Below are 22,202 nucleotides of genomic sequence, written 5' to 3'. Positions count from 1 at the left end.
AGATGAAGACGACAATGAGAAAAATGACACAAACAAAAATTTAATAGACCTGTTAGGAGGACCCAAGACTACCTCTCAAGCCAGCCTAGGACTCCTTGTCACACAGACTTACTTTCCAGCCTTCTTCATTCATATCAGGGGGAAAAAAAGAAACCCCCAAATTTTACAACCTGTGTTATACCCTTGCAAGGTTTTTATGTTTCTTTTCCTGAAGCAATCGACGCTTTCATCAATCCCGCAATCCTCTGAGATAGGATGTAACCAAGTCTTATTAGTGGTAAGCCCTTACTTGTAAGGTTTCCTAAACGCCCAGAGATGAGGGCCTAATTCAGTGGTACATCTTGAATGAAAAAAGACAAGATGAGTCAGGAGTGAGCAGAGCTCAGGATCAGGTAAAAAGGACAGAGGATGGTGGTCACCATGGTTCTCCGTGGCATAGTGTTCAAGACAAAGAGGTGTCTAGCGGCAGGGTAGGAAAATGCTACAAACATCTGCAGGTAAACTCCGTTTAGGGCCTCTACCAGAGTAAAGTAGCAATCACAGGCGCAAACGGACCAACTCATCCCAGAAAGGGCGTCAAAGCGGCGTAGCAGGCGTTACTCTAGTGACTCCACAGTTTTGATCACTATGGCTGCAAAATCAGGTCTGCTTCTCTCTGCTTTGGCCGCTGTTAATATATGCCGATTACCAGCAAAAGTTATGTGTCCTCCATGAGATCCCAAATGTCACAGGGTAGAAAGACTAAATAAACTTCATATACTGTGAGAACTTGTAAAGAAAGACTCCTAACACTGATCATTTTCTGTGATATTCTATTAACTCAGTATGCACTTCAGAGAGCCACAGCTTTTGTATACTATTATAAGGAAGAGAAATCCACTCTCATTTCAAAATTAAGCTGTTGTTTTTTTAATCGTACTGTTCTTTAAAACTTAAAGACTTTATAATGAACATAGTCCTTTACGTTTAGGTGAAAGGTAAAGCTGGCAGGAACCTAAAAAGTAATGGCTGGGAGGATTTTTGTGAGCATTAAATGAGTAATGTGCTTAGAATCTACCTGAAACACTAGTGAGTGCTATATAAGCACTAATCATTACTTCCACTGTTGTGATTATGAACCTTCAGAAATCTGATGAAAACTACCATGACACAGTTTATCTTATCTCTGGGAAAGCCTTAAAAGAGAAAGCAGATTAAATATTGTACAGTGTTGGTGCCTTTCTCTCCTGAATGAAACAAGTCATATATTTGGAAGTACCGACAGCTGTAATCCCACATATCAAACCAAAAATGCCATGGCAACTGCTGTTCCTAGGCAATTGGAGAATTATGTGTGTGGTCCACTTTCTATATAATGGATATAAGTGGAAAGTAGAGGGGGGAATAAAATGTTACGTGGAGGCAAAACTAAAAAGAGGAATGTTTCTGAAAGATTCCGAATCCATGCTCTATTACAACGACTTGAATGACTGTAACACTAGGAATAAAACTCATTAAGTGAAACTAAGATCAAATATCTGCTAGCACATTTCATAAACATGACAATCTATCATCTGCTTGTAAACCAGTGTTAAAAGATAAAATTGGGTGAAAGACGAATAACGTCAAACATTTTTTAAAAACAATTAAATCAGTTGTCAAAAAAGTAATACTCCAAGTATTAAATTTCACTTGCATAATACTGGATGGCGAAGTGTTTCAATTTCTCAATATCTGAGTGCTTGTCTGTAGCAGAATGCAACATGAGACCAAAGCCAAAGCCCAATCAAGATCATTCCTGACTGTGTCTCCAGCCAAAAGAAAAATATCCTAAAGAAAATGAGGCACCATGCTAGTAAGCTGGGGAAAGCTGCTCCCTGGTACATATACCCATGACTCCAAGCAGCAAAGCCATACCAAATGTGCAGAAAGGAAGAATTCACTCAACGGACCTGTGAATTCTACAGGTCACGATTATGCCCAGCTCCTGTCCAATTATCTTCTGTTCTTCAAATGCAAAATAGGGTTAAGAGGCTTATTTGTCAGAAATACCAGGACACTACATTAAATGTGCTTTTCACAGATACTTGGTTAACACACACAGGGCAGAAACTGGATTTCGGAACTTGGTTTCAATCCCAGAATTCTATGTCATTTTCAATTCTAGTTGATGTCATTGTGTCTGACTTATGTCACGTGTGAAATAAATAGCAATCTTAGGTAAACAGCTGTATACATGTAATCTCGTTGTACATAACTATATACATTTCGTATAATAATGCATGTGATGTGATTCATGTAAGTAACAGCAGGAGCCAACTAGGACATATGCTGGGACACAAATGACATTTCAAGTCTTTAGGCAGAATTATACTCACATAATGCTCAAAAAGTACCAAGAAGAACTGCCAGGAAATTTCTAATTGGATAGTTTTCTTCTCCAAGTGAATGTTTCTATAGAAGACAGTATATTCATCTTTATAAGGAAAATGACACACGGCTTAAAATCATGTGAAAAAGAATACAGAGAAATTTGGGGACATGGAAAGGACACTGTAGGCATGATGGTAAACTCTGTATTCTTTAAAACAGATGCTTTAGGTGGTTAAAATAATTTTAGACGCAGTCATGTTTAAAAAAAAAAAAGTTAGGATAAATTATTCTACTTGGATCGTCATTAAATCCTCTTTGAAAACTGCACAAACGCCTGCCAAATTTAGCTCAGAAAATCAAGAGCCTTTGATGTGAATAGTTTTGGTTTATTTATTTTCAGTTTAAGCTCCAAAATCACTATCCAAATACCTTAATTTGCCAGTATTGAAAATGCCTTAGAAGAGTGAGGCAAATTATTAAATACAGGCATCCAAAAAGTATAGAATAGATGTTGACAGAATTTTTTCTAAACTACACATAGACTGACTTACCCAAAGCCTGTCTAAGGCAAACATAATACCAATGACCACTTAAAAGAACACTAAAATGAAATAACAGCTCAAAATGAGTAAAATTGTGCTAATTATAAAGCACTTTGCTATGCATTACTGTTATTTATCTCTCTAGATCTATTTTTTGGCACTTCACCCACAAGAGAAAAGCATTTGCTATTTCTAATATAATGTAACTATTTTCAATATTTTCTTTCTGCTTTATTAAAGGATGCTTGGGGGGGGGGCGGGATTGGAAAAATCAGAACCCTGTAGTTCTGTTAAACAGCGCACCCTTGTGGTTTACTTCCTAAACAATAAAAATTACAGGATTAGAATGCATCCAATATTCTCTACAGACTTGGAAATGATTGTCATTTTTTCCAGTTATTTTTCCTAGCCTGACATTATTTTTAATCATTAAAATAGTGTCTTTTTAAAATTTAAAACTAAATTGCTAAAATAGATATAAAATGTCTATAGTGATAATGACCATCTTTGATTTTAAAGTTAAAACAAGAAGCAGGTAAAATTCACCCATAAACTTATAGTTCTGCTAAATCTCCAGAATATTTGTATCTGGCTATATAAACAACTTCAACTCAGGGATCAATTTTATTTATATGCATTATGTAAGATACACCACATTTTATTTATTGGGTCCTTAATCTTTCTCAATACAACCTTGCCAAAATTCTAGCTTTTCTGTAGAAGCTTAAGAAAAATAGTGCTGAGAATTCCCTGGGCCAATTACTATTAAGAAAACATAAGCAATTTTTAAGTTATCCAGGCACTTATGAAAATTTATCAAACACACATAAAATACTAAAATTTAGTGATATTATGTGTGCCAGACATTTTCACCGTATATATTATACCCGGCTGTGTGAAAGCTGTGCTGAAAGCTTACTTATCAGCTCCAGCTTAAGGCGGCTGCTGGCTTCCTTGGTTCGTGGCAGCATAGCCCTAATCTCTGCTCCCCGTCACCTGGACTTCTCCTTTCTGGCCCTGTGCCTGTGTCTCCTTTCCCCTCAGGACACCAGTCATTGGATTTCGGACCAACCTAAATCCAGGATGATCTCACCTCCAGATCTTTAACTTGATTACATCTGCAAAAGCTCTATTTCTAAATAAGGTCACATTCACAGGGTACCGGGAGTTTGGACTGGGACACATCTTTTGGGGGAACACTATTAAAACCATTACAGTTATTAACTCAACAAAGAACAAATGTTGTCTCTGAAAGAGTACAGTAAATATAGGCTAACACCATGGATTCAGGTACTTCCAAATCTAGAAAATGGGTAAGGAAAGTAGTGTCAAGAAAAAAATAAAATGAAAGAGAGCTGAGTTATTGGGAGAGAATTAGGCCCAAAGAAGGAAAAAAAAAAAATCAAGTCCAAGGGCTCATCTATTACATCTAATAAGGCCATGAAGTTAAAGAAATATGTGCTGAGAGGCCTAGATAGGCACAAATTCACATGAACATATGCGTGCAGGCAGACACACACACACTCACAAACAGAACCACAGCTTAATCGTTAAGAATCTTAGTAATGAACAAATAAAATACGGTTCTTCAGCTTTTCCAGGAAAAAAAAACAAATAATCTTTGGTCCTACTGAACAGTACATCAAAGAACTATCCAGATGGCCAGATCAAGAGAAAAAAGTTGATTAGAAAATTGTATAAAGATGTCTAGTTTGCCAAAGGCAATATACTAAAAAATAAAAGATTACTTAACATGGGGGCATTAACTGGTCATAGAGCAGAGGGTGTGAATCAAAAGAAATAGCTTTTGGTGAGGTCACTGGTAGCGTGGCCTAGAATTTTTTAAGAAACAGACTAGGGGGTCAATGGGGGGGGGGATCTGTAATACTTTCAACAATAAAGATAAAAAATGTTTAAAAAGAAACAGGCTATTAGAAAGACAAGGGAGGCCTCTGTAGTACCCAACCACAAAGGAAGTTTACTGGAACAGACTGATGAGGACAGAGGAATAAAGATTTGTGAGGAGTAGCTAAGATTTATTTCTCTATGAAGGAAAAGATAGACTTTGGTAGTTACCCAAGAGTATCATAATTTATACTCCCATAATGTAGTTTTGTGGTAATTAAAAATGGAAAACAATACTGAAAATGCTGCCTTTTAAAATGAGACTATGAAGAAATGTAAAGGGGTTACAGCCACAAAATGAAGTCTTTGGCGACGCTGACTTGGCCTCTGCCAGCTCACTCGGTTTCTGTTTCTTGCTCCCACCCAGGTGTGCCATAGGCTCACGTTTGCATACCTGAACAGGGTTTCTCCTGCCTGAAGAATGAGCTCCCACACATATTTTAAGACTGAACCCAAGAATCACCTCTTCTATGACACTTCACCCAACTACCAAGCAGTTACCCTGGAAAACTTATTAGAGAATGGTTGTATCATTTGAAAAAATAATTATCCTTCTGATTTGTAAAATGAGATTTTATACCATAACCATTAGACAAGAGAATCTTAATAAAAATAAAAGCTTTCTAGATGATTTTCCAAGTAACTACTGAGTTTAAGCACTTTTTTTTGTTCATTTCTATCTATTCAAATAGCCATTTACTTTCTAAAGATACATATGACAGATTACAATTAAAATCTACAGGTATCATTTTTTTAAACCAAGGAAGCACAGAAATATTCATTAGTTTGTCGGGAAGAGTAACATTAGCTCAGCATTGAGTTTGCTAAGCTTCCAAGGGGGAAATCAAACCCTTCACCTAGATATAGGAAAACATCTCAGTATCTCAAATATCTTAATAAAATCTGCTCTTAAGTTACTTAAATCACTTGTCTGATTAAAAGCAACAAAATATATGGCCTCATGTTCAATCACATTTACTTAAAACTTTGTTTATGGTCCACATGGATAAAGCAAGGAGAGTACAGATTTTATGCGCATGAAAAGTAGTTTTGCAAATGGATTTCTACAGAACAGCATAATCCAGGAAAATGTGGGATTAAAGAAGAGCAGTAATAAGAAAGTTTGGGGGAAAGGTACACCTAGAACAGTGCTTTGAAATAAAAATATATAAAAGTAATTGCAATATATTTATATAGAGAGATTTTTTTTTTAAACTATAGAATATCTATGTACCAGACCAGCACCAGTATATTCCGCCCCCCCTTTCCCCCCGGAGACTCTCTAATGTCAAAAGATATATCTAGTTAGAAACTCATGAAAGTGGCACAAAGATTGTGTTGCTGTTAAAAAAAAAAAAGTTCAAAAATAAGTGTTTCCATTCTTAATACATACAAGCAAGAGCCTCTGGTTGGGCCTTAATAGATCAGCACTTTAAGGTTTATGGATGATTTATTTGTTTGAATGTGAAAACTACATAAAATTTATATATTTATTCTTTACTGCATCACAGAACTGTGAACCTCTTCCCAGTATTAATCTTATTAGTAGCTATTTATTCACCTTATTACATATTAGTAATCGTTACCAATCTTATTAGTAGCCTATGTGGAAAAAGGCAAGTTAGGTAAGAAGAAAATAGATGGTCTTGTGCCCATGTCCTTAAACAAAATCAAAACAAAAAATTACATACCTTCCCTGTTTCATCCACACTCATAGATTTCATGACACAAGAAGCTGGCCTCTCCTGGAGGTGAGCTAGGTTCTGGGGGACGCTCTGAGATGCTGACATGGGAGGCAACGGAGCCCGCCTCTTCTTGGGTGCATCCGACGGCAGGGTGTTTGAAACGTATGTTTTGGAAATGGTATTGGACCTTGTAAAAGTTGGGCGGTTATTACTCACTAGAGGGGTTGCCGGGGCACTTGCCGTCTAATAAAGAATGAAAAGGCAAAATCTCTATGTAAATTCAAGATAAAAAGCACATGTGATTAAAATCAGATTCAAAGAATCTTATAAAATGCTAAATAAGGAAATACTTACTTGATCCCGCTTCTTCTTGCTGCGCTGAAAAAAGCTGAAAAACTTTTTATTTTCTTTCTCCTTCATAATGTCTAAGTTTGGGGATATTTGGCAGGATTCTAAAATAGAAAAAAAAGCACCTTACTTTTTGCACACGCGGTTGTATGTTTACCTCCAAGGTTTTTCTCAATTACTTTCCTTTGAAAAATGTATCCAGTTATAAAAGTTACTATTGATGGGCTACTACGAACCATGCATTCTGCTAGGCACCCTTATGTCTTATTTAATTCTCAGAGCAACAGGCAAATTTAGTATTATTGCTCCAATTTCACAAGAGAGGGAACTGAGGCTTAGAGAAACTAAAATACTCAGGACCAACAATCAAGTCATTACTAAGCTATGATAAACTCAATTCTTTGTGACTCAAAGTCTGCGTCCCATAAACAATTGCTAACATTTCAAAGTAAAAAGCTTCAAGTTAAATGAGATGGAAAATTGCTATATACAGTTCGTCCCTTTGTTTATTTTGAACTATATTTTGGGTCAGAGCTAAACTATCATAAAATGTTTTATTCTCTAAAACATGATTCATTATTGTTACTTAGTACTTTGTCACATATTTAATAAATGATTATTTCTTTAATCCAATGGTTCTCAACTAGAGGTGATTCCCCCCACACCCTACAGGACATTTGATAATGTTGGGGACAACTTTGGTTGTCATACTGGGGGGTAGAGTGAGGAGAATGTGTTATTGGTATCTGCTGCGTAGAGGCCAGTGATGTTGCTAAACACACAATGTCCAAGACAGCCCCTCAACAACAAGGGATTATCCAACCCCAAATGGCAACAGTGCCGAAATTGAGGAATCACACTTTAATCAGAATGGCAAATGTAGAGTCTCAAGGTTGCATATGTAATTCTTCATTCTCCAAAAAGTATTTCCTAGTGTCAACCGAAAGGGCCTACGAACTGACACATCCAGCAGTGCTGAGTCACCCTGGCCCAGGTTGTCTTTCTACCATTTCCCACGAAACAGACCTAAGATAGCTTAAGAATGGTTGAGTCTTTGTGGATATCAAAGAATACACAATATAGCCTAGAATATCTACTCATACCGGAGAGAAAGCAACCCAAATCTACTGGGGTGGTTTTAAAAGGATTCAAGAACCAATCTGGTATGGATTCTACTGGAGAAAGTCTGGACAATTTGGGTATCTTAAGAATAACTCAGTAATGTTTAATTCCATACATTCATAATGATACTAAAAAAGTAACTGGTCTTCAATGTTCATCTTTGTGTAATGCTAGGGAACCATTATTTAAAAAATAATGAAGGTAAAGAATCACACTTTCCTGCCTTTTATGAATAAATTCTACCTAGATAGGCAAATAGCTGACATGGGGAAATTAGTTTTTTTTAGAAATATCTCAGTAATTAAAGAAATGTTTGCAATAGATTAAGACCATTTTTCAAATCCTAATTAACTAGCTAACATCAAAAAAGGGAACATCATTACATGTCTGCTAATGGAAGTAGATAGTACCATATATGAAGTATTCTTGCCAAAAATATCTCACCAAATCTGATCAAGATTCTAGATTTAACAATCAACTTATAGGAAATATAATAGAGATACATGTCTCAAGTGGCATCACAGGGTGTAAATAGCAACATTCTGAACATGGGAAACTCTATAAGACAAATAAATTGAATTTTTTTTTTTAGAGAGATAAGGAGTGGGGATCTGTACATTTTTTAAAACATCTCTACTAAGTGACATGGGTTTTATGGCAAATTGCAGTGTAATTTCAGTGACATAGGAAACAAAGCACTGTATATAGAAACTGGGGGGGGGTACAGGTAAAGTAGCAGTTAGGGGTGAATGTATAGTCTTAAATAAATTCAAACCTTAATTATGTACCTATTATTTAGGGGTAAATGTATAGTATTTTTACTTAAAGGGAATGTTTTAAAAATTAAATCATGAGAAAGTAGGGGCTATTCCAGGAAAGCAATAGCTAAATTAATGCAATAAGCCTTAATAACATATTAAAGGAGAACTTATTTCACACAAAAAAACTCTATAAATCTGATGCTTCAAATATTAAATAAGCAGTATGCATTTGGTACAATGAATTTACTGACAGTGCTAAACACTAGCAGTAATCAAGATGTGGATAGCACCATTATGGTTAAAGACTTTTTACAGGCCTAATTTATTTCTTAGAACAATTCTGTGAAGTAGACATCATAAGTTACCACTCTGAGCCCTTTTTCTAAGTTTGGGGATGTAAAGAAATGGAAGCAGGTGGTATCACCCCATTACGTATCTGAGGACCTAGGGGACCAGAGAGTTTGAATAACTTACACCAAGACACACGGACATTAAATGGTACAACTGAAACTGGTTTCCATTTAAAGATGATTTATAATACCTCTGAATTTTTTTAAAAGAAATGCCACTATTTCATTTTAAGATAGAATCCTCCACTAACTGAATATATAGATATACGATTAAATGTAGTTGTTACCGTAGATGGAAAATTCACATGCTGGTGTAGTGCAATAAAACATAACCAGATTATTTCATATAATTATTTTTGGTAATTTCCAGGAGCCCATTCATCTCTACACCAGTTATTCACTAAATCTTCACTAATGCTCCATGTCAGGGGTCACTGCAAATCAGAGTTAAACACTAAGACAAACAAGGGCTTGAGCTTACTTAGAAAGCAACTCAAATACTGTAGTTTCCTGTTTCCAGAAGAGAGGCTATGTAAGTAAAGGCATGCAAAATTCTAAACCTCCTGACAACATCAGATAAAGTTAGGAGATGGGGGTATTTACAGCAATTAGACAGACCCTGAAGATTCTGATACTGGAAAAGGAGCTTTCTTCATTTTCCTATTCTAATAGCTTATGGTTATGATCATAACATTTAATACTCTGAATAAACCACATATGTTTTTGGATGGAATGGGTATTAGAAATCAATGCATTCAGCACCTTCAGAATGAGGTCAATAAGATCACGGGATTCACTTTGGGTTATGTATGTAGACAATAGCAAAGTTAGGAGCAAAGCCAAGTACAAGTAACAGAATATTGTTGTAGGAAAGAACCACAAAGACAACTTTTTCCAATCTCTTTATCATCCCAGAAGGTTAGATGCAGACAGATAGCTATTTGCCCCATCCACTTGTCAAATGAGCTTGTTAAATGCCTGCCCTCTGATTAACCAATATACACTTTACATAGGAAATTTCAACTCCTTTGATTAAACTTGTATTCACGATAGGCACTTAATCACACTATTATTTATGTGGGCTTAATTCTTGGAATTGGGAGGCTCATTGTGCTCTAGAAAAATTGGAAGTGGGAAAGAAAGAAGATTCCAGTAACACAAAATGTGTAGTTTCTTGTGTGTGTGTTTTTTAGTAGGGTGGTAATTGTGACAGTAGTCCACTATCTGAGCCTATCCCTTTTTAATGGGGGAAAGAGGACTTCCAGACTTTATTATTATTGTCTATTTTTAATAAAGTTTTCACTATGAAAGGAATACATTCCCATTATAAAATTATGTAATATAAAGAAAAGGGTGAAAAGCTACCCATAGCCCTGCCACCCCAAGGTAACCACTATAAAAATGTTTTATGTATTTTCTTTCAGAAATTTCATATAAAAGTTTTTTTTACAACTGTATTAAACACATTTAAGTGATTTAAAAGCTAATTTTAGTATGAGCCGTTTTCCAAGTTATTACAAAATATTCACAAACAACTTAATGGCTGCAAAAATTTCCTCTGATGCGTATATCCCAATTAGGACGAATAACAGTTCAGTGGAAATAATCTAAGATTCTCTCATGGTACCACCAACTATCAGCATTTGTACTCAATAAAGATGCTAGCAAAATCTTTTTTTTTTTTTATCTGAGAGTCAAGAATAGATTTCTCACATTCTTAGGTTAATATTAATTTTAAAACAGTTATTAAAATATAATTACAGTATTAAATTCAGAAATCAAGGATAGCCTTATAAATTATTTCTCAGGAAAGAAAACACAAAGATTGTTGAAGTTAAAATTTTGTACACATTTGTAATATTAAAAAAAACAAAGCAGGTAAAGTCAGGAACTTATTTTCCATGTACCCAATAGAAATAGATTTCAAGTTATAATTTGTTTCTAGTGATTCATATATCTTACCTTGTAAAGATGACTTATTGAAGGCAGTAACAGAAGTGGCTACAGAGGAGGGGGTAAAAGAGGGTAAAGTGACTTAAAGATGATGTTTGTTCAAGTATATAACATCACTGAGTTGAAATAGTTGTCTATGGATTTACATAAAGCCACGATCTCAGGATAAAATTTGAAGTTCTATGTACAGAAGATCTAAGATTTCCAAATTTCAAGAGAATAAATTTTTCTATAGATTAATACTGCAAACTATTTCTATTTAAAAATTTTGGGGAATTAAAATGATTCATTTTATAAGCCAGTTGATTTTGGGTGCTGATCTTAGAAAAAAAAATTTAGAAACTTCCAAACTTGAATGATAATTAAGACTCTGACAAAATCATGGTGAGACCATAGTAATTCATGCTTGATTAGAACCACAGTGAATTTATTTGCAAACTTTTATTTTCTGTTTAAGTCTCAAAGCCACAAAGAATTAAGTTAAATTCCGCTGATAAAACTATTCATAGGTAGATGGAAAATTGTAAAATGTGATGACAGCTAAGAAAAGACAAGTTTTTATTCCAATTTCAACAACTGAAATCAAGTTAAATTATATTATATATTTTTTGCTCTTCTTATTTCCAATCCCATGTATTGACTTCTATGTATAGGATCCATTAAAGTGCCATTATGAACTTGAGAAAAATTACACATAAACACAATACACACACATATACATATATGCACATACTGTCAAATGAAAAAACAAAAAGTCTTACCTCTGCTGACATCCATGGCATATAATTCTCTTAGTCCCAGGTCATTAAGAGATTTTGTCAAGTCGAGGGGCTCATGAGACTGATAATCCTTCAACAACAGTGTATGTAATGGATCAAACTCACATTTGCTGCATATAATGGGGGCGAGTTCTTGAAGTGATGCATGTGGGCTAACTCTCACTATTGTCTTCTGTGTTTTCTTAAAATTGATCACTACTCTCACCGTTTTCTGAAACACAGATTAAAGCCAGAGTTATACCATAATTTACTTAGATAAACTTTCTACAATGATATCTAGAAGGAGGAGAAATCTACAAGTATATATTCATAGAATAAACAAAATGTTCTATTTCAGTGTAAAATTCTTTTTGATGTTACCTCCTAAATCCAAATCCAATTCTTAGAAACAGTTTGCTTATTAAATAATCTAGATTAAATTCACAACCCTTGTATAGTAAAGTAGTAAATAGATTTAAATCCAAAAAGAAACATGGGTATTTTTGCTTTGTTCCTTAAAATAGTTACTTTAAAGTTAACAAACATACAGAATAGTATACAGAATTATGCATGTTTTAGTCTATCCTTTACTTGTGGAGTATTTATCTTTTAATAGTTTGTTAGATGTCTCAATAAAAAACGGGTATTTTGATTAAAACACTAAAATTTTTAACTTCTATTTGAAATAAGTTAAATGAGATAATCCATATAAAGAGCTTAGCATAGTGTCTGGCACATACTAAATTACAATAACTAAGCATTAGCTTTGTGACTACCTCTTGTTGTCACTATTATTATTACTACTTTGGCTAATTTTGATATATTAGTAAAGAATATTAAAGTGTTCCTTATTTAGATATTTAATGCTACTAATTCAAAATTATTGAGATTTTTAAGCATCTGATCATTTTAACTAAATTAAATCCTGTATATAAATAGAACTTTGAAACATGTGACCATGTTAAGTGAAATCTACAGATTGCAGATCCTCAAAGCTTAACATGTATTCATAAAACTGAGACACCACATATGAACCCATGCTATAGCATAAATAATACTATCTCTACCTAGATAACTAGCACACATATTTAGATATATAACCGAATACCCTAATTAATATTTAATATTCAATCACATTTTATAGAAAGCAAATGTTTTAGTGTTGTAAAAAATTTAACTCATTTGTAAAATATCTTTTTAAGAATATAAAGAATGTGAGAATATATGTACTCAAGTCATTTGTAAATGAACTATTAATATATAAACCTTTATATATTTTCTGAAGTTAAAAATGGTTGATGTTCCTAATGAAAGAGTATTTCTTGAAACCCATAAGAGTATTTCTTCTATACCTCTATTGCTTATAGAAAAGAACAATTATATAAAGAATTGATGATATTAGAATACTGTGGTTAAAAATTTTTGCTTAAAATCCATATATTACAGAAAAATGAGCCAGTGTGCAGCTCAAATAAAAAATAATATAGAAATTAATACATTACAACCACGACTTACTAAGTAAAAGAAGCCAAAAAAAAATTTAATAAATTCTTAAATGAATTTTTTTTTAAGTTTATTTAGAAAATCATAGGGGTAAAAGTAATGAGCCATGGAAGAAGTGAGCCAGCTGGACTTCATGAGCTCAGGAAATAAGTTACAGAGGCAAAAGTAGGGCCACTGGAGCTTAGGAGAAAGAAAGCAAAGAGACATGTCTGAAGGACGAGAGAGAGACGAATTTTCATTAAAAGGTTCTAAAACCTTCCTTTATATATAAAATACATTTTAAAAGAGTAGTTTAAAATACAGACCATTCATAACTGTCAGATTCTAATACTGTCATATAGATCACTTTAGATCATCAAAAATCTAAAGTATTCCCCATAGCCTACTTAGCCCAAGGATCAATAACCAACTGAATCCTAAAGAGAGTGACCTAGGGAAACATGCCAGTCATGTGCACATCAAATTTGACCAGGAAAGGCAATTCCTATTTTATTTATAATGAACTGTGGATAATGTCTAAAAAAGCAGCTTAGTATTTTAGCCAGAAGATACCAAAATCTACAGTGAAATTCTTACCTCTGGTATTATGGGTGTAGGTTTTTTCTTATCCAAAATTTTTGGCTTTAGGATTACTTTCTCCACCTCCAACATTCCTATCGGGGTGTTTGGCTTAAATTTAATGGGGTTATTTTCAGCTGACAGCAGATCAATTGTGTAACTTGATGGGTTCAAGTGATACTGGGCACAGAGGAATATCAACAAGTCCATCATAGGTTTACTGTAAAACAAGAGTAATGCTGATCACAAAACAATTTCATCAACTGTTCAAGTTGACTGAGGCACTAAAACACTGTGCAAAGGCCCTATTCCCATGGACTGAGGTACAGTGCTGAGCTTCACTTGAGGGTAAGCAGGTGGCCCTTTCCACTAAGATACAAATGTCATTAAAAAACCACAAAAATTCTTCAATCTCTTAACTGGAGATATGAAGCCGGCTACTGGCTTTCAGACAGGAAAACGAGGCTAAGAATGTCATCGTTCAGTAAGCCAATTCTGATTTAGTACACCCCGTTCCACATGCACCTCACCCCCATTCTCCTAAATACAGTCCCCAGGTCTCTAGCTTCTCTGGTTGAGTTTTTCCAGAGAGGCGGTCTCCTGCTGAGGAAGGTCGTTGTCTGACAACGTGGAGTGTTGAGGTAAAAAATACGTCGTCGTATAGATTCCCAAACCACCCTGTGTTCACCTCCCTACCTCAAGCTCACCTTTTGTGGCTATTGCCCAATCTTAGGCCATCCCGGTCTCCACAGGATAAAGAAGCATGCTTTACAATGGTTCCCTCCCCTCCCTTCTCCCCCACATACACGTGGTACCCTATTATACAGGTATCAGGAACAATGAATAAAAGACTTGACGTCCTGCAGTAACAAATGTTCTCTGGAATAACTTTCCAGCTCTTAAAATACATTCCCTATGTCTTTATTAGATGCTTTCACAATAATATTTAGAAGTTCTAAGTCCTTCTCTTGACATAACATGCTCATACATAAATTTGTCTATAATTGCCCAAATTTTGGCTTTGGATAGTACACCTAGAGGGAGACTAGCATAACGGTATTACTGAAGTTTATATTATGGTAACATAGTATTCTAAGTGAGCAATTTGATGTGATACACCAACTCTACACTTGGAAATGGTACCTTCTCTTTCTGCTAGTAAATAAGGTGAAGAAGGATTAGGTAAAGTCTCCCAGAAAGATAAATACAGTAGACCAGAAAGTTCTAGAACAGACACAAACACAGGTGAGAATTTAATACCACACATAACAACGGTATTTCAAATTTCTGGAAGAAGAATTACATTTTCAACAACTGGTACTGGGAAAACTGACTAGCCATCTGATGGAAAACAAGTTACATATCGGTCTTTCCTCTGCTCAGCTTCCTGTCAGTAGCCTCTACAGAGAACAGTTACCACACTGACGGCCAGGATTTTGCACCTAATAGTTCAGAGGCCCCCAGGCAGACTGCAAACTGTGACATGTGTGGAGTCTCATTTGTACAGATTGAATTTGTCATAAACTTACCAAAGCAAGAATTCCAGATAAAGTGTCTCAGCCTTCACCTGCAGATCATGAAAAATATGGTGGGGATGCACAGCACCCTTATAAACTGCATACTGTTACCAGAATAAAAAGTATAAAAAGAAGTCCATAATGGGAAAAAGATGTGATAAAGATGCTTGGATTAGAAAAAGTGCCTAGTCCTCAAATTCACAAGAGCTTCCCTTCAGCGAATGCAAAAATGGAAAGTGGTTAAACATTTGATAACAATCAAGCTCCAACAAGCAGGACACGGCTCACAGACGCCTCAAAAAGACGGGGGAGTTAGTAGTTCATCTAAGCCCCGTGGACCAGGAAGCACTTAAGTCTAATGTAGTTCCAGATTTAAAAGTACAAATCATTTTTATTTAAAGATGGTGAAAAGTGTTCTCATTAAAATATATTTAAATGCTAAAACAAAAGTTATAGCCTGGTCGGCATGGCTCAGTGGTTGAGCACTGACCTATGAACCTGGAGGTCGCTGTTAGATTCCCGGTCAGGGCACATGCCCAGGTTGCAGGCTCAACCCTCAGGAGGGGGCGTGCAGGAGGCAGCTGATCAAGGACTCTCTCATCATTGATGTTTCTGTCTCGCTCTCGCTCCCTCTCCCTTTCTCTCACTGAAATCAATTAATGCCCCATATATATATATATATATATATATATATATATATATATACACACACACACACACACACACACACACACATATATATATGCCTTTATATATACATACCTTTATACATATATATGTATATATATATATACCTTTATACATATATACTTAATATGTATCTTCTTTATTACTTACACTAAAGCAAACTCCAAGTGGACCAGATATACAAATATGAGGATACAACTTTGGGAGAAAAAACAAACAAACAAAAAAACAGAAAAGAAATCCATCTTCATGTAGTGGATGTTCCAGAGCATGCTGTCCCATAGAACTTTCTGCAATGATGGAAGCTTTCTATATCTGTGCTGTTCAGTACAGTGGCCTCTCACCACATGTAGCTATTGTGAATGAGAAAAGAGCTTGAAGTAAATCTGCCCAGCTCAGTGACTAAAGGTAACCACACAGGGTGATCTGAACATAAATTACTAACTGGGCAGGCCATGGTGGGTTGTCACACTCCAGGCCTATAACTTTCTTCATAAAAGTTTTATCTTTATCTAAGCAAGTTTTGTCCATTGTTCTTGTGCATCTAGATTAACAAATCCTTAAAATGCCAGAGTAATCCTCTTTTCTGGACCCTCTAACCATCCTCAAGTTTGGATATATTCTTGTTGCAATATACCATCCCTATTTACTGTACATATGTTCTTTCCTTTTACTTTTCAATCCAAAGATTTCCCCCTCCTTAACCTACCACCAATGGATTTCATGTCATCTCCCTTACTTTCTCTCTTTTGACCCAAAATGCATAAAAAGATCTGCTATACTGTCAATTCTCCAGAGAATTTTTGATATCTTGCTTCCAGGCACATCCTCAGTTGGCTCAAATAAACCCTCACAAAGTTTTCTGTAGGTTTGGAAATTCTTACCTCACTACTATTGAGCAGTTGAAATACATCGAGCTAGTGGACTAACAAAACTGAATTTTTCATTTCATTTCGCTTCAATTTAAATAGCCACAGGTGGTGAGTGGCCACCATATTGGACCGAGTAGTTCTAGTGCATTGGTTCTCAAACTGTGATTCATGGACCAGTAGGATCAGAATCACTGGGACCTTGTTAGGAATGCAAATTGTCAAGACCTAGCCCCCCCCCCCCCTCAGATCATTGAATCAGAAAATCTGGGAGGCACAGCAATATGTGCTTAGACAAGCACTCCTGCTAATTCTGACACATACTACAGATTTTGCAACCGTGATAGAGAAAGGATAAAGGAGCAAGTGAAACACACAGAATGTCAGATCACAATAAAGACTATAGTGAAAAACAAAACACGGGAGGTCAGGAAATGTCCTAAACAGAAAAATAACATTAGAATAAAGACCTGAATGGAATGAGATATTTGGGGAAAGCATTCCAGGCAGAGCTGACAAGTACAAAGGCCTTGAGGCAAGAGTGTGCTCTACATGTTTAAAGAAACACAGAAATCAGTTTGCTACAGTGAAGACCTAAGGGCCTGTTGAAAACCTTGAGTTTTAAGGAATTTGAAAACCACTGAAGAGTTCTGAGGAGTGTTCTAGTTTACATTTTAAAAGGATTATATTCTGACTGTTGTATTCAGAAGAGCTTGAGGGCACAGTCACAAAGCTATTCCAAAACTGCAGGTGGGAGATGGTTGAAGACTTAAACTAGTCAGATTCCCTATATATTTTGTAAGAAGCTGATAAGATTAAAGCCAACTGAAGGAGAAACGGGTCAGAAGATGCATGAGACAAAAGGAGAAACTAGCTGGTGGAAAAAGGCCAGGATTGCAGGGACACTACAAAGTGACGGGGTTGCTGAAAGGACACAACAATTAAATTATTGGCTATGGGATATGCTTACCGACCTCTCCCTGGTGACCTACAAACCATCACTACAGTTCTGGTAGATTTGAGAGGGATTAAATCAAAAAAAGAAAGAAAATTTCAAAATGTAAAGGCTGAAAAATAAGAATCCAAAAATAATATATAAAGTTGGAGCCACCTCTGGCTAAACCCTTGGGAACTTACATTAATATTGTGAAGGGGCCTGGCCGGGCGTGGCTCAGCGGTTGAGCGTCGACCTAGGATCCAGGCGATCGGGGTTCGATTCGATTCCCGGTCAGGGCACATGCCCGGGTTGTGGGCTAGGCAGCCGATCAATAACTCTCTCATCATTGACGTTTCTATCTCTCTCTCTCCCTCTCCTTTCCTCTCTCTGAAATCAATAAAGATATATTTTAAATATATATATATATTGTGAAGGGGATTGAACATTCTGCAAAAAGTAGAATAGGGGTTCAGGCCAATTTTATCTAGATCTTAAGGAGCAGGCTGACCTCAAGATGTTATCTGGTTCCATTTATACCTAGATGTGAACTTTTCTCTAGGAGGACCACCCTTTAGCAACCTTTATTCCCAGACCTAATACATAGTGAGGTCAATGTCATTGGATGTGGAATTTATAGGAACCAGTGATTATTTATCTCTAGATAATTCTGCTCAAACATCCATGAGTTGAAACGCACAGCAGACAATGTATAACTGAGATCTCTGTACAGTATCTGACACACAAAAAGGCAAAGTTGTTGAAAGGACGTCCATATGCTTTAAAAAACATATAGTTGTGAAAGCCGTGGGGGGGTGTTTTTTTTTTTAAAAACTTGACTAGTAGCTTTGTTGTATCAATAGCCATGACATCTTTACAGTGGTGGGATATAAGCATTAAGTCAGGCTAAGATATTTTCCAAAACAGCCTTAGACCAGTTAGAATGCATGAAGTATTTAACTGAAACCTCAGCATTTGGTACTAAAAGCAGAAAAGAGATGACCCTGACCTAGATGACTCTGCGGGTGAGAATTAACTGGCTGCCTAGCTCTACCATAAAGGAGCAGTGAACTATCGAAGTAGGACACTGCGGTTTAAGATGACCTTGCCTCCAACAGGGCTGCTGTCAGGATCAACGAGTCACCACGTACACCCACAGAAAATGAAATCATCTATTGAGTATAGTCGTTTAGAACTACCCACCCAGATGCCAAATTACTTCTATTAAAAACAACGATTTTGGTTTGCGGATAATTATCAGGGCCTGATGCGCCTAACAGAAGTTGGCCAGCAGTTTTGACCACGGGATCACCACAGGAAGGATGCTTGTCTTCCTGTTTGCTAAGGCAGGAACACATGCCTGCAATCAACCTGAAACACGAGCCAAAATATTTCAAGTTGAAAAGGACTGGTTGAACTTGATCACTTCCTCACTCAGCTAAGAAGCAGAGTTTTCTTTCTCTATACTACCAAACCACTTTGAATTTTGGTTTATTATATTACTTAACAGTCTTCTTTGCATTAATATTATTTATATATTTTTTCTCTCTTGTAAAATGATTTTCTAGAGGGCTGATATATTTTTTTAAGACTCTTTAAAAACTCTTCTATGAAATGGAAAAAATCCACGAGATTTCCCACTTCCTTTTACAAATAAGTAACAATCCCGTGTATTAATTTCATACCTATTATCTCCTTTGAGTACACAACCACCACAAAAGCTACTACCACTTTATGAGTGAAAAAAATGGAGGTTAGAGAAGTTACATGACCAGTTAATGAAGACCATATAGAGAATTAGGGAGCAGTCGGAATTAGAATGTCCTGATTCCTAAAACTGTACTCAGCTATATTTTAGCCTATGGTACCCCAAGTCAGGATGCAGGAGGGGACAGATGGTTTACAACAAGCTATAGGCTATCTGCCACAATTTTACTTCATAGATTGATGAAATCACTAGATCACCCCCTAAATCTGCTGGTGACGCTTTCTGCATTTGTGACACATATTAGGGGTAATCTTGCTCTAGTTTGAGTACCTGCTATATGAGACAAGACTTCTACTTTTGTGTTATAAAGATCCCACTGGGAATCAAAAATGCAGGTCACGGTTCACCAAACAGATTTCAGATTTGCAAGATGTACAAACTTCTGCCTTGGTGAATTTCCAAACCCTGGAGGTGCTTAAACAGTCACTTACCAACAGGGTGGCTATGTAGTTTATCATTCAATCTGGGACACTTGAGAGTGAGAGAGGGGACCATTAGTAATTACTCTGGGATAATAGGTACAAATAGGAACTGTCACAGGAAAGTGAGGATGCATGATAAGTATTTATTATAAATAGATGGATTTCAAGCATCTGATAAGGGTAGAACTCCACGAATAAAGGTATTCCTTATTATGATTCTTTAAATATGCCCCAGTACCTAATAAAATATTTTACAAACTTTCAATAAATCCTCAAAACAGCTGAGTTGAATGGATTCCATCTGTCCCTTATAAATGCATACCGACAACCCAATTAACCTTACCAATGATCGTATGGGGATTTTTAGAACATTCCCTATTGTTACTGATGCTTATTCATCTTATGCTAACCAACCTAATTCATAATGAGTTCAAGGGTGTGTTAAACAAAAATGACCCACATCGTTCTAGTATTATTTTGACATTTTTCAGTCTACCTTTTTCCAATAGGTGGCACTGTACTCCATGTAAAATGCACCTGAGCTACAGTTGCTAGTCAAAACCTTGGAATTATTAGTCTCAACTCTGCTATAAATCGGTGCCACTAGAACAGGCTAATTTGGCCACAAATCATGTGCAACATGTCTCTGGGTCATTTTACAGGCAAAGGCCAGAGAGTTAATGTGACTTGCTTGAGATCACAGAGCAAGACACAGAGTCAACCATAGGGACTCTATGGGATTTCTAACTTCAAGTTCTATGCTTTCTTTATTTGTGTTTTCTTTCACGGCACTCTCAGATTTGCTCCAAGTAAAATGAATTCCTTTGCATGGTAGGAGCATAAAAGAGCGAAGCCTCCTGTTGTACATGGTGTTGCTTCCACTCCTCCCTCTTGCAGGAGACGGTGTGCTAGTATGATCATAGTATGTTCTCCTGTAGGCTAACAGAGAAGATTAATGCCAATCTTTTATCAAGTTTCCCAATTTGAAACATTTAAAATTGTCCCAGAGAAAGAGGAAAGAGGAAAAAGGGATGAATACTTATTCAGTGAGGAGTAATCATATACTGGGCAGACACCTGACCATCAGGTAAGGACCTAGAGAGATATAAAAATGTACCCACACATCTCCTTAGCCTCTCTAGTGTCTGTAACCATTTAGCTTATGAGCTCATTTCATTAACAATTAACTTTTCCCAAGTACTGGTAGACACCAGGCCCTACGCTGTTGTAGAGTATAGCATTTTCTGAGGGGATGGAGGGCACCCCTAGGCAGCTTGTCTCTAACAACAATTTCCTTTCATGTTCACTGTCACTAAGGCACAGGGCTGCTCCATCTGGTGAAAAGGGTCCTTTTTACCAGCAAAACACACACACACACACACACAGAGGTTATATGTATATGCATATATCTATATCTATATACATATACACACAAATATACATAGACACATACATACTATACTACAGTATACTGTGTGTATAAATAAAATATTTTAATCCCTCCTTCCTTCAATCCAGTCATCCTTGATGTCAGGATACACAAATATGCCCAAGAGTTTTCAGGCTGGCGCTGCAACTACCCTCAGCGTAAGCAAAGGATGGCAAAGTATCACTAAGGTCTGGAACCAAAAGATGGGTAAGCCAGCAGAAGACTGCCCACCTAATTCAAGATAACACGTTTTTAGTTTTCCCCTGAGCAGAAAGTCTATTACCACCTCCAACCTTATTGTGCTCCCTAATCTGAATAAGCTCTTCGGTGAAAAAAAATCAATGTGCAAATAAGTGCATTCTTCTGAAGCTAATGCCAGGCACTCACATTCTCACAGATGGGACAGTCTGAGCGCACCTCTGCGTGACTTACGTAAGATGACACAGGGACTTTCTAAAAATTTTCCCCAAGAATACATTCTGGAAAAAAAATTTCTAAAAAGTTAAATAAAGGCAAGTAAATCTTCTAAATATTTATTTTAGTCTAATATTGATATTCTTCAATGGAAATTCATAGCTATACTATCAAAATAAATATAATATACAAAGGCTATTTAAACAAATTCAGAAAAGATGGTCTCAAAAGTTATACTAGCGATCCTTCAGTGACATATAAAACTCTTTTTGAAGATAATCTTACACACTTAAACATTTAAAACTACCCTAGTCCCTGCCGCCCA

General features: G+C 36.1%; 1 protein-coding gene and 1 pseudogene across 1 annotated transcript in view; one reads left to right on the top strand and one right to left on the bottom strand.

Moving 5' to 3' along the window:
• COBLL1 (cordon-bleu WH2 repeat protein like 1) overlaps nt 1–22,202 on the bottom strand; it is a 56,893-nt gene that overhangs the window by 30,458 nt on the left and 4,233 nt on the right. The window contains exons 3-7 of the mRNA XM_087819396.1: nt 13,856–14,057; nt 11,780–12,008; nt 11,028–11,066; nt 6,839–6,936; nt 6,491–6,727 (exon numbers count right to left, since the gene is read on the bottom strand). Of these exons, the coding sequence (XP_087675522.1) occupies nt 6,491–6,727; nt 6,839–6,936; nt 11,028–11,066; nt 11,780–12,008; nt 13,856–14,057 (805 nt within the window). The remainder of the gene's footprint in view (nt 1–6,490; nt 6,728–6,838; nt 6,937–11,027; nt 11,067–11,779; nt 12,009–13,855; nt 14,058–22,202) is intronic.
• Nucleotides 14,074–15,821, top strand: LOC107544408 (large ribosomal subunit protein uL30m pseudogene; annotated as a pseudogene).

This window comes from Miniopterus natalensis, chromosome 8, assembly GCF_054644295.1.
Source record: "Miniopterus natalensis isolate mMinNat1 chromosome 8, mMinNat1.hap1, whole genome shotgun sequence".
NCBI classification, from domain to species: Eukaryota; Metazoa; Chordata; class Mammalia; order Chiroptera; family Miniopteridae; genus Miniopterus; species Miniopterus natalensis.
This window is presented reverse-complemented; position numbering and strand designations above follow the sequence as displayed.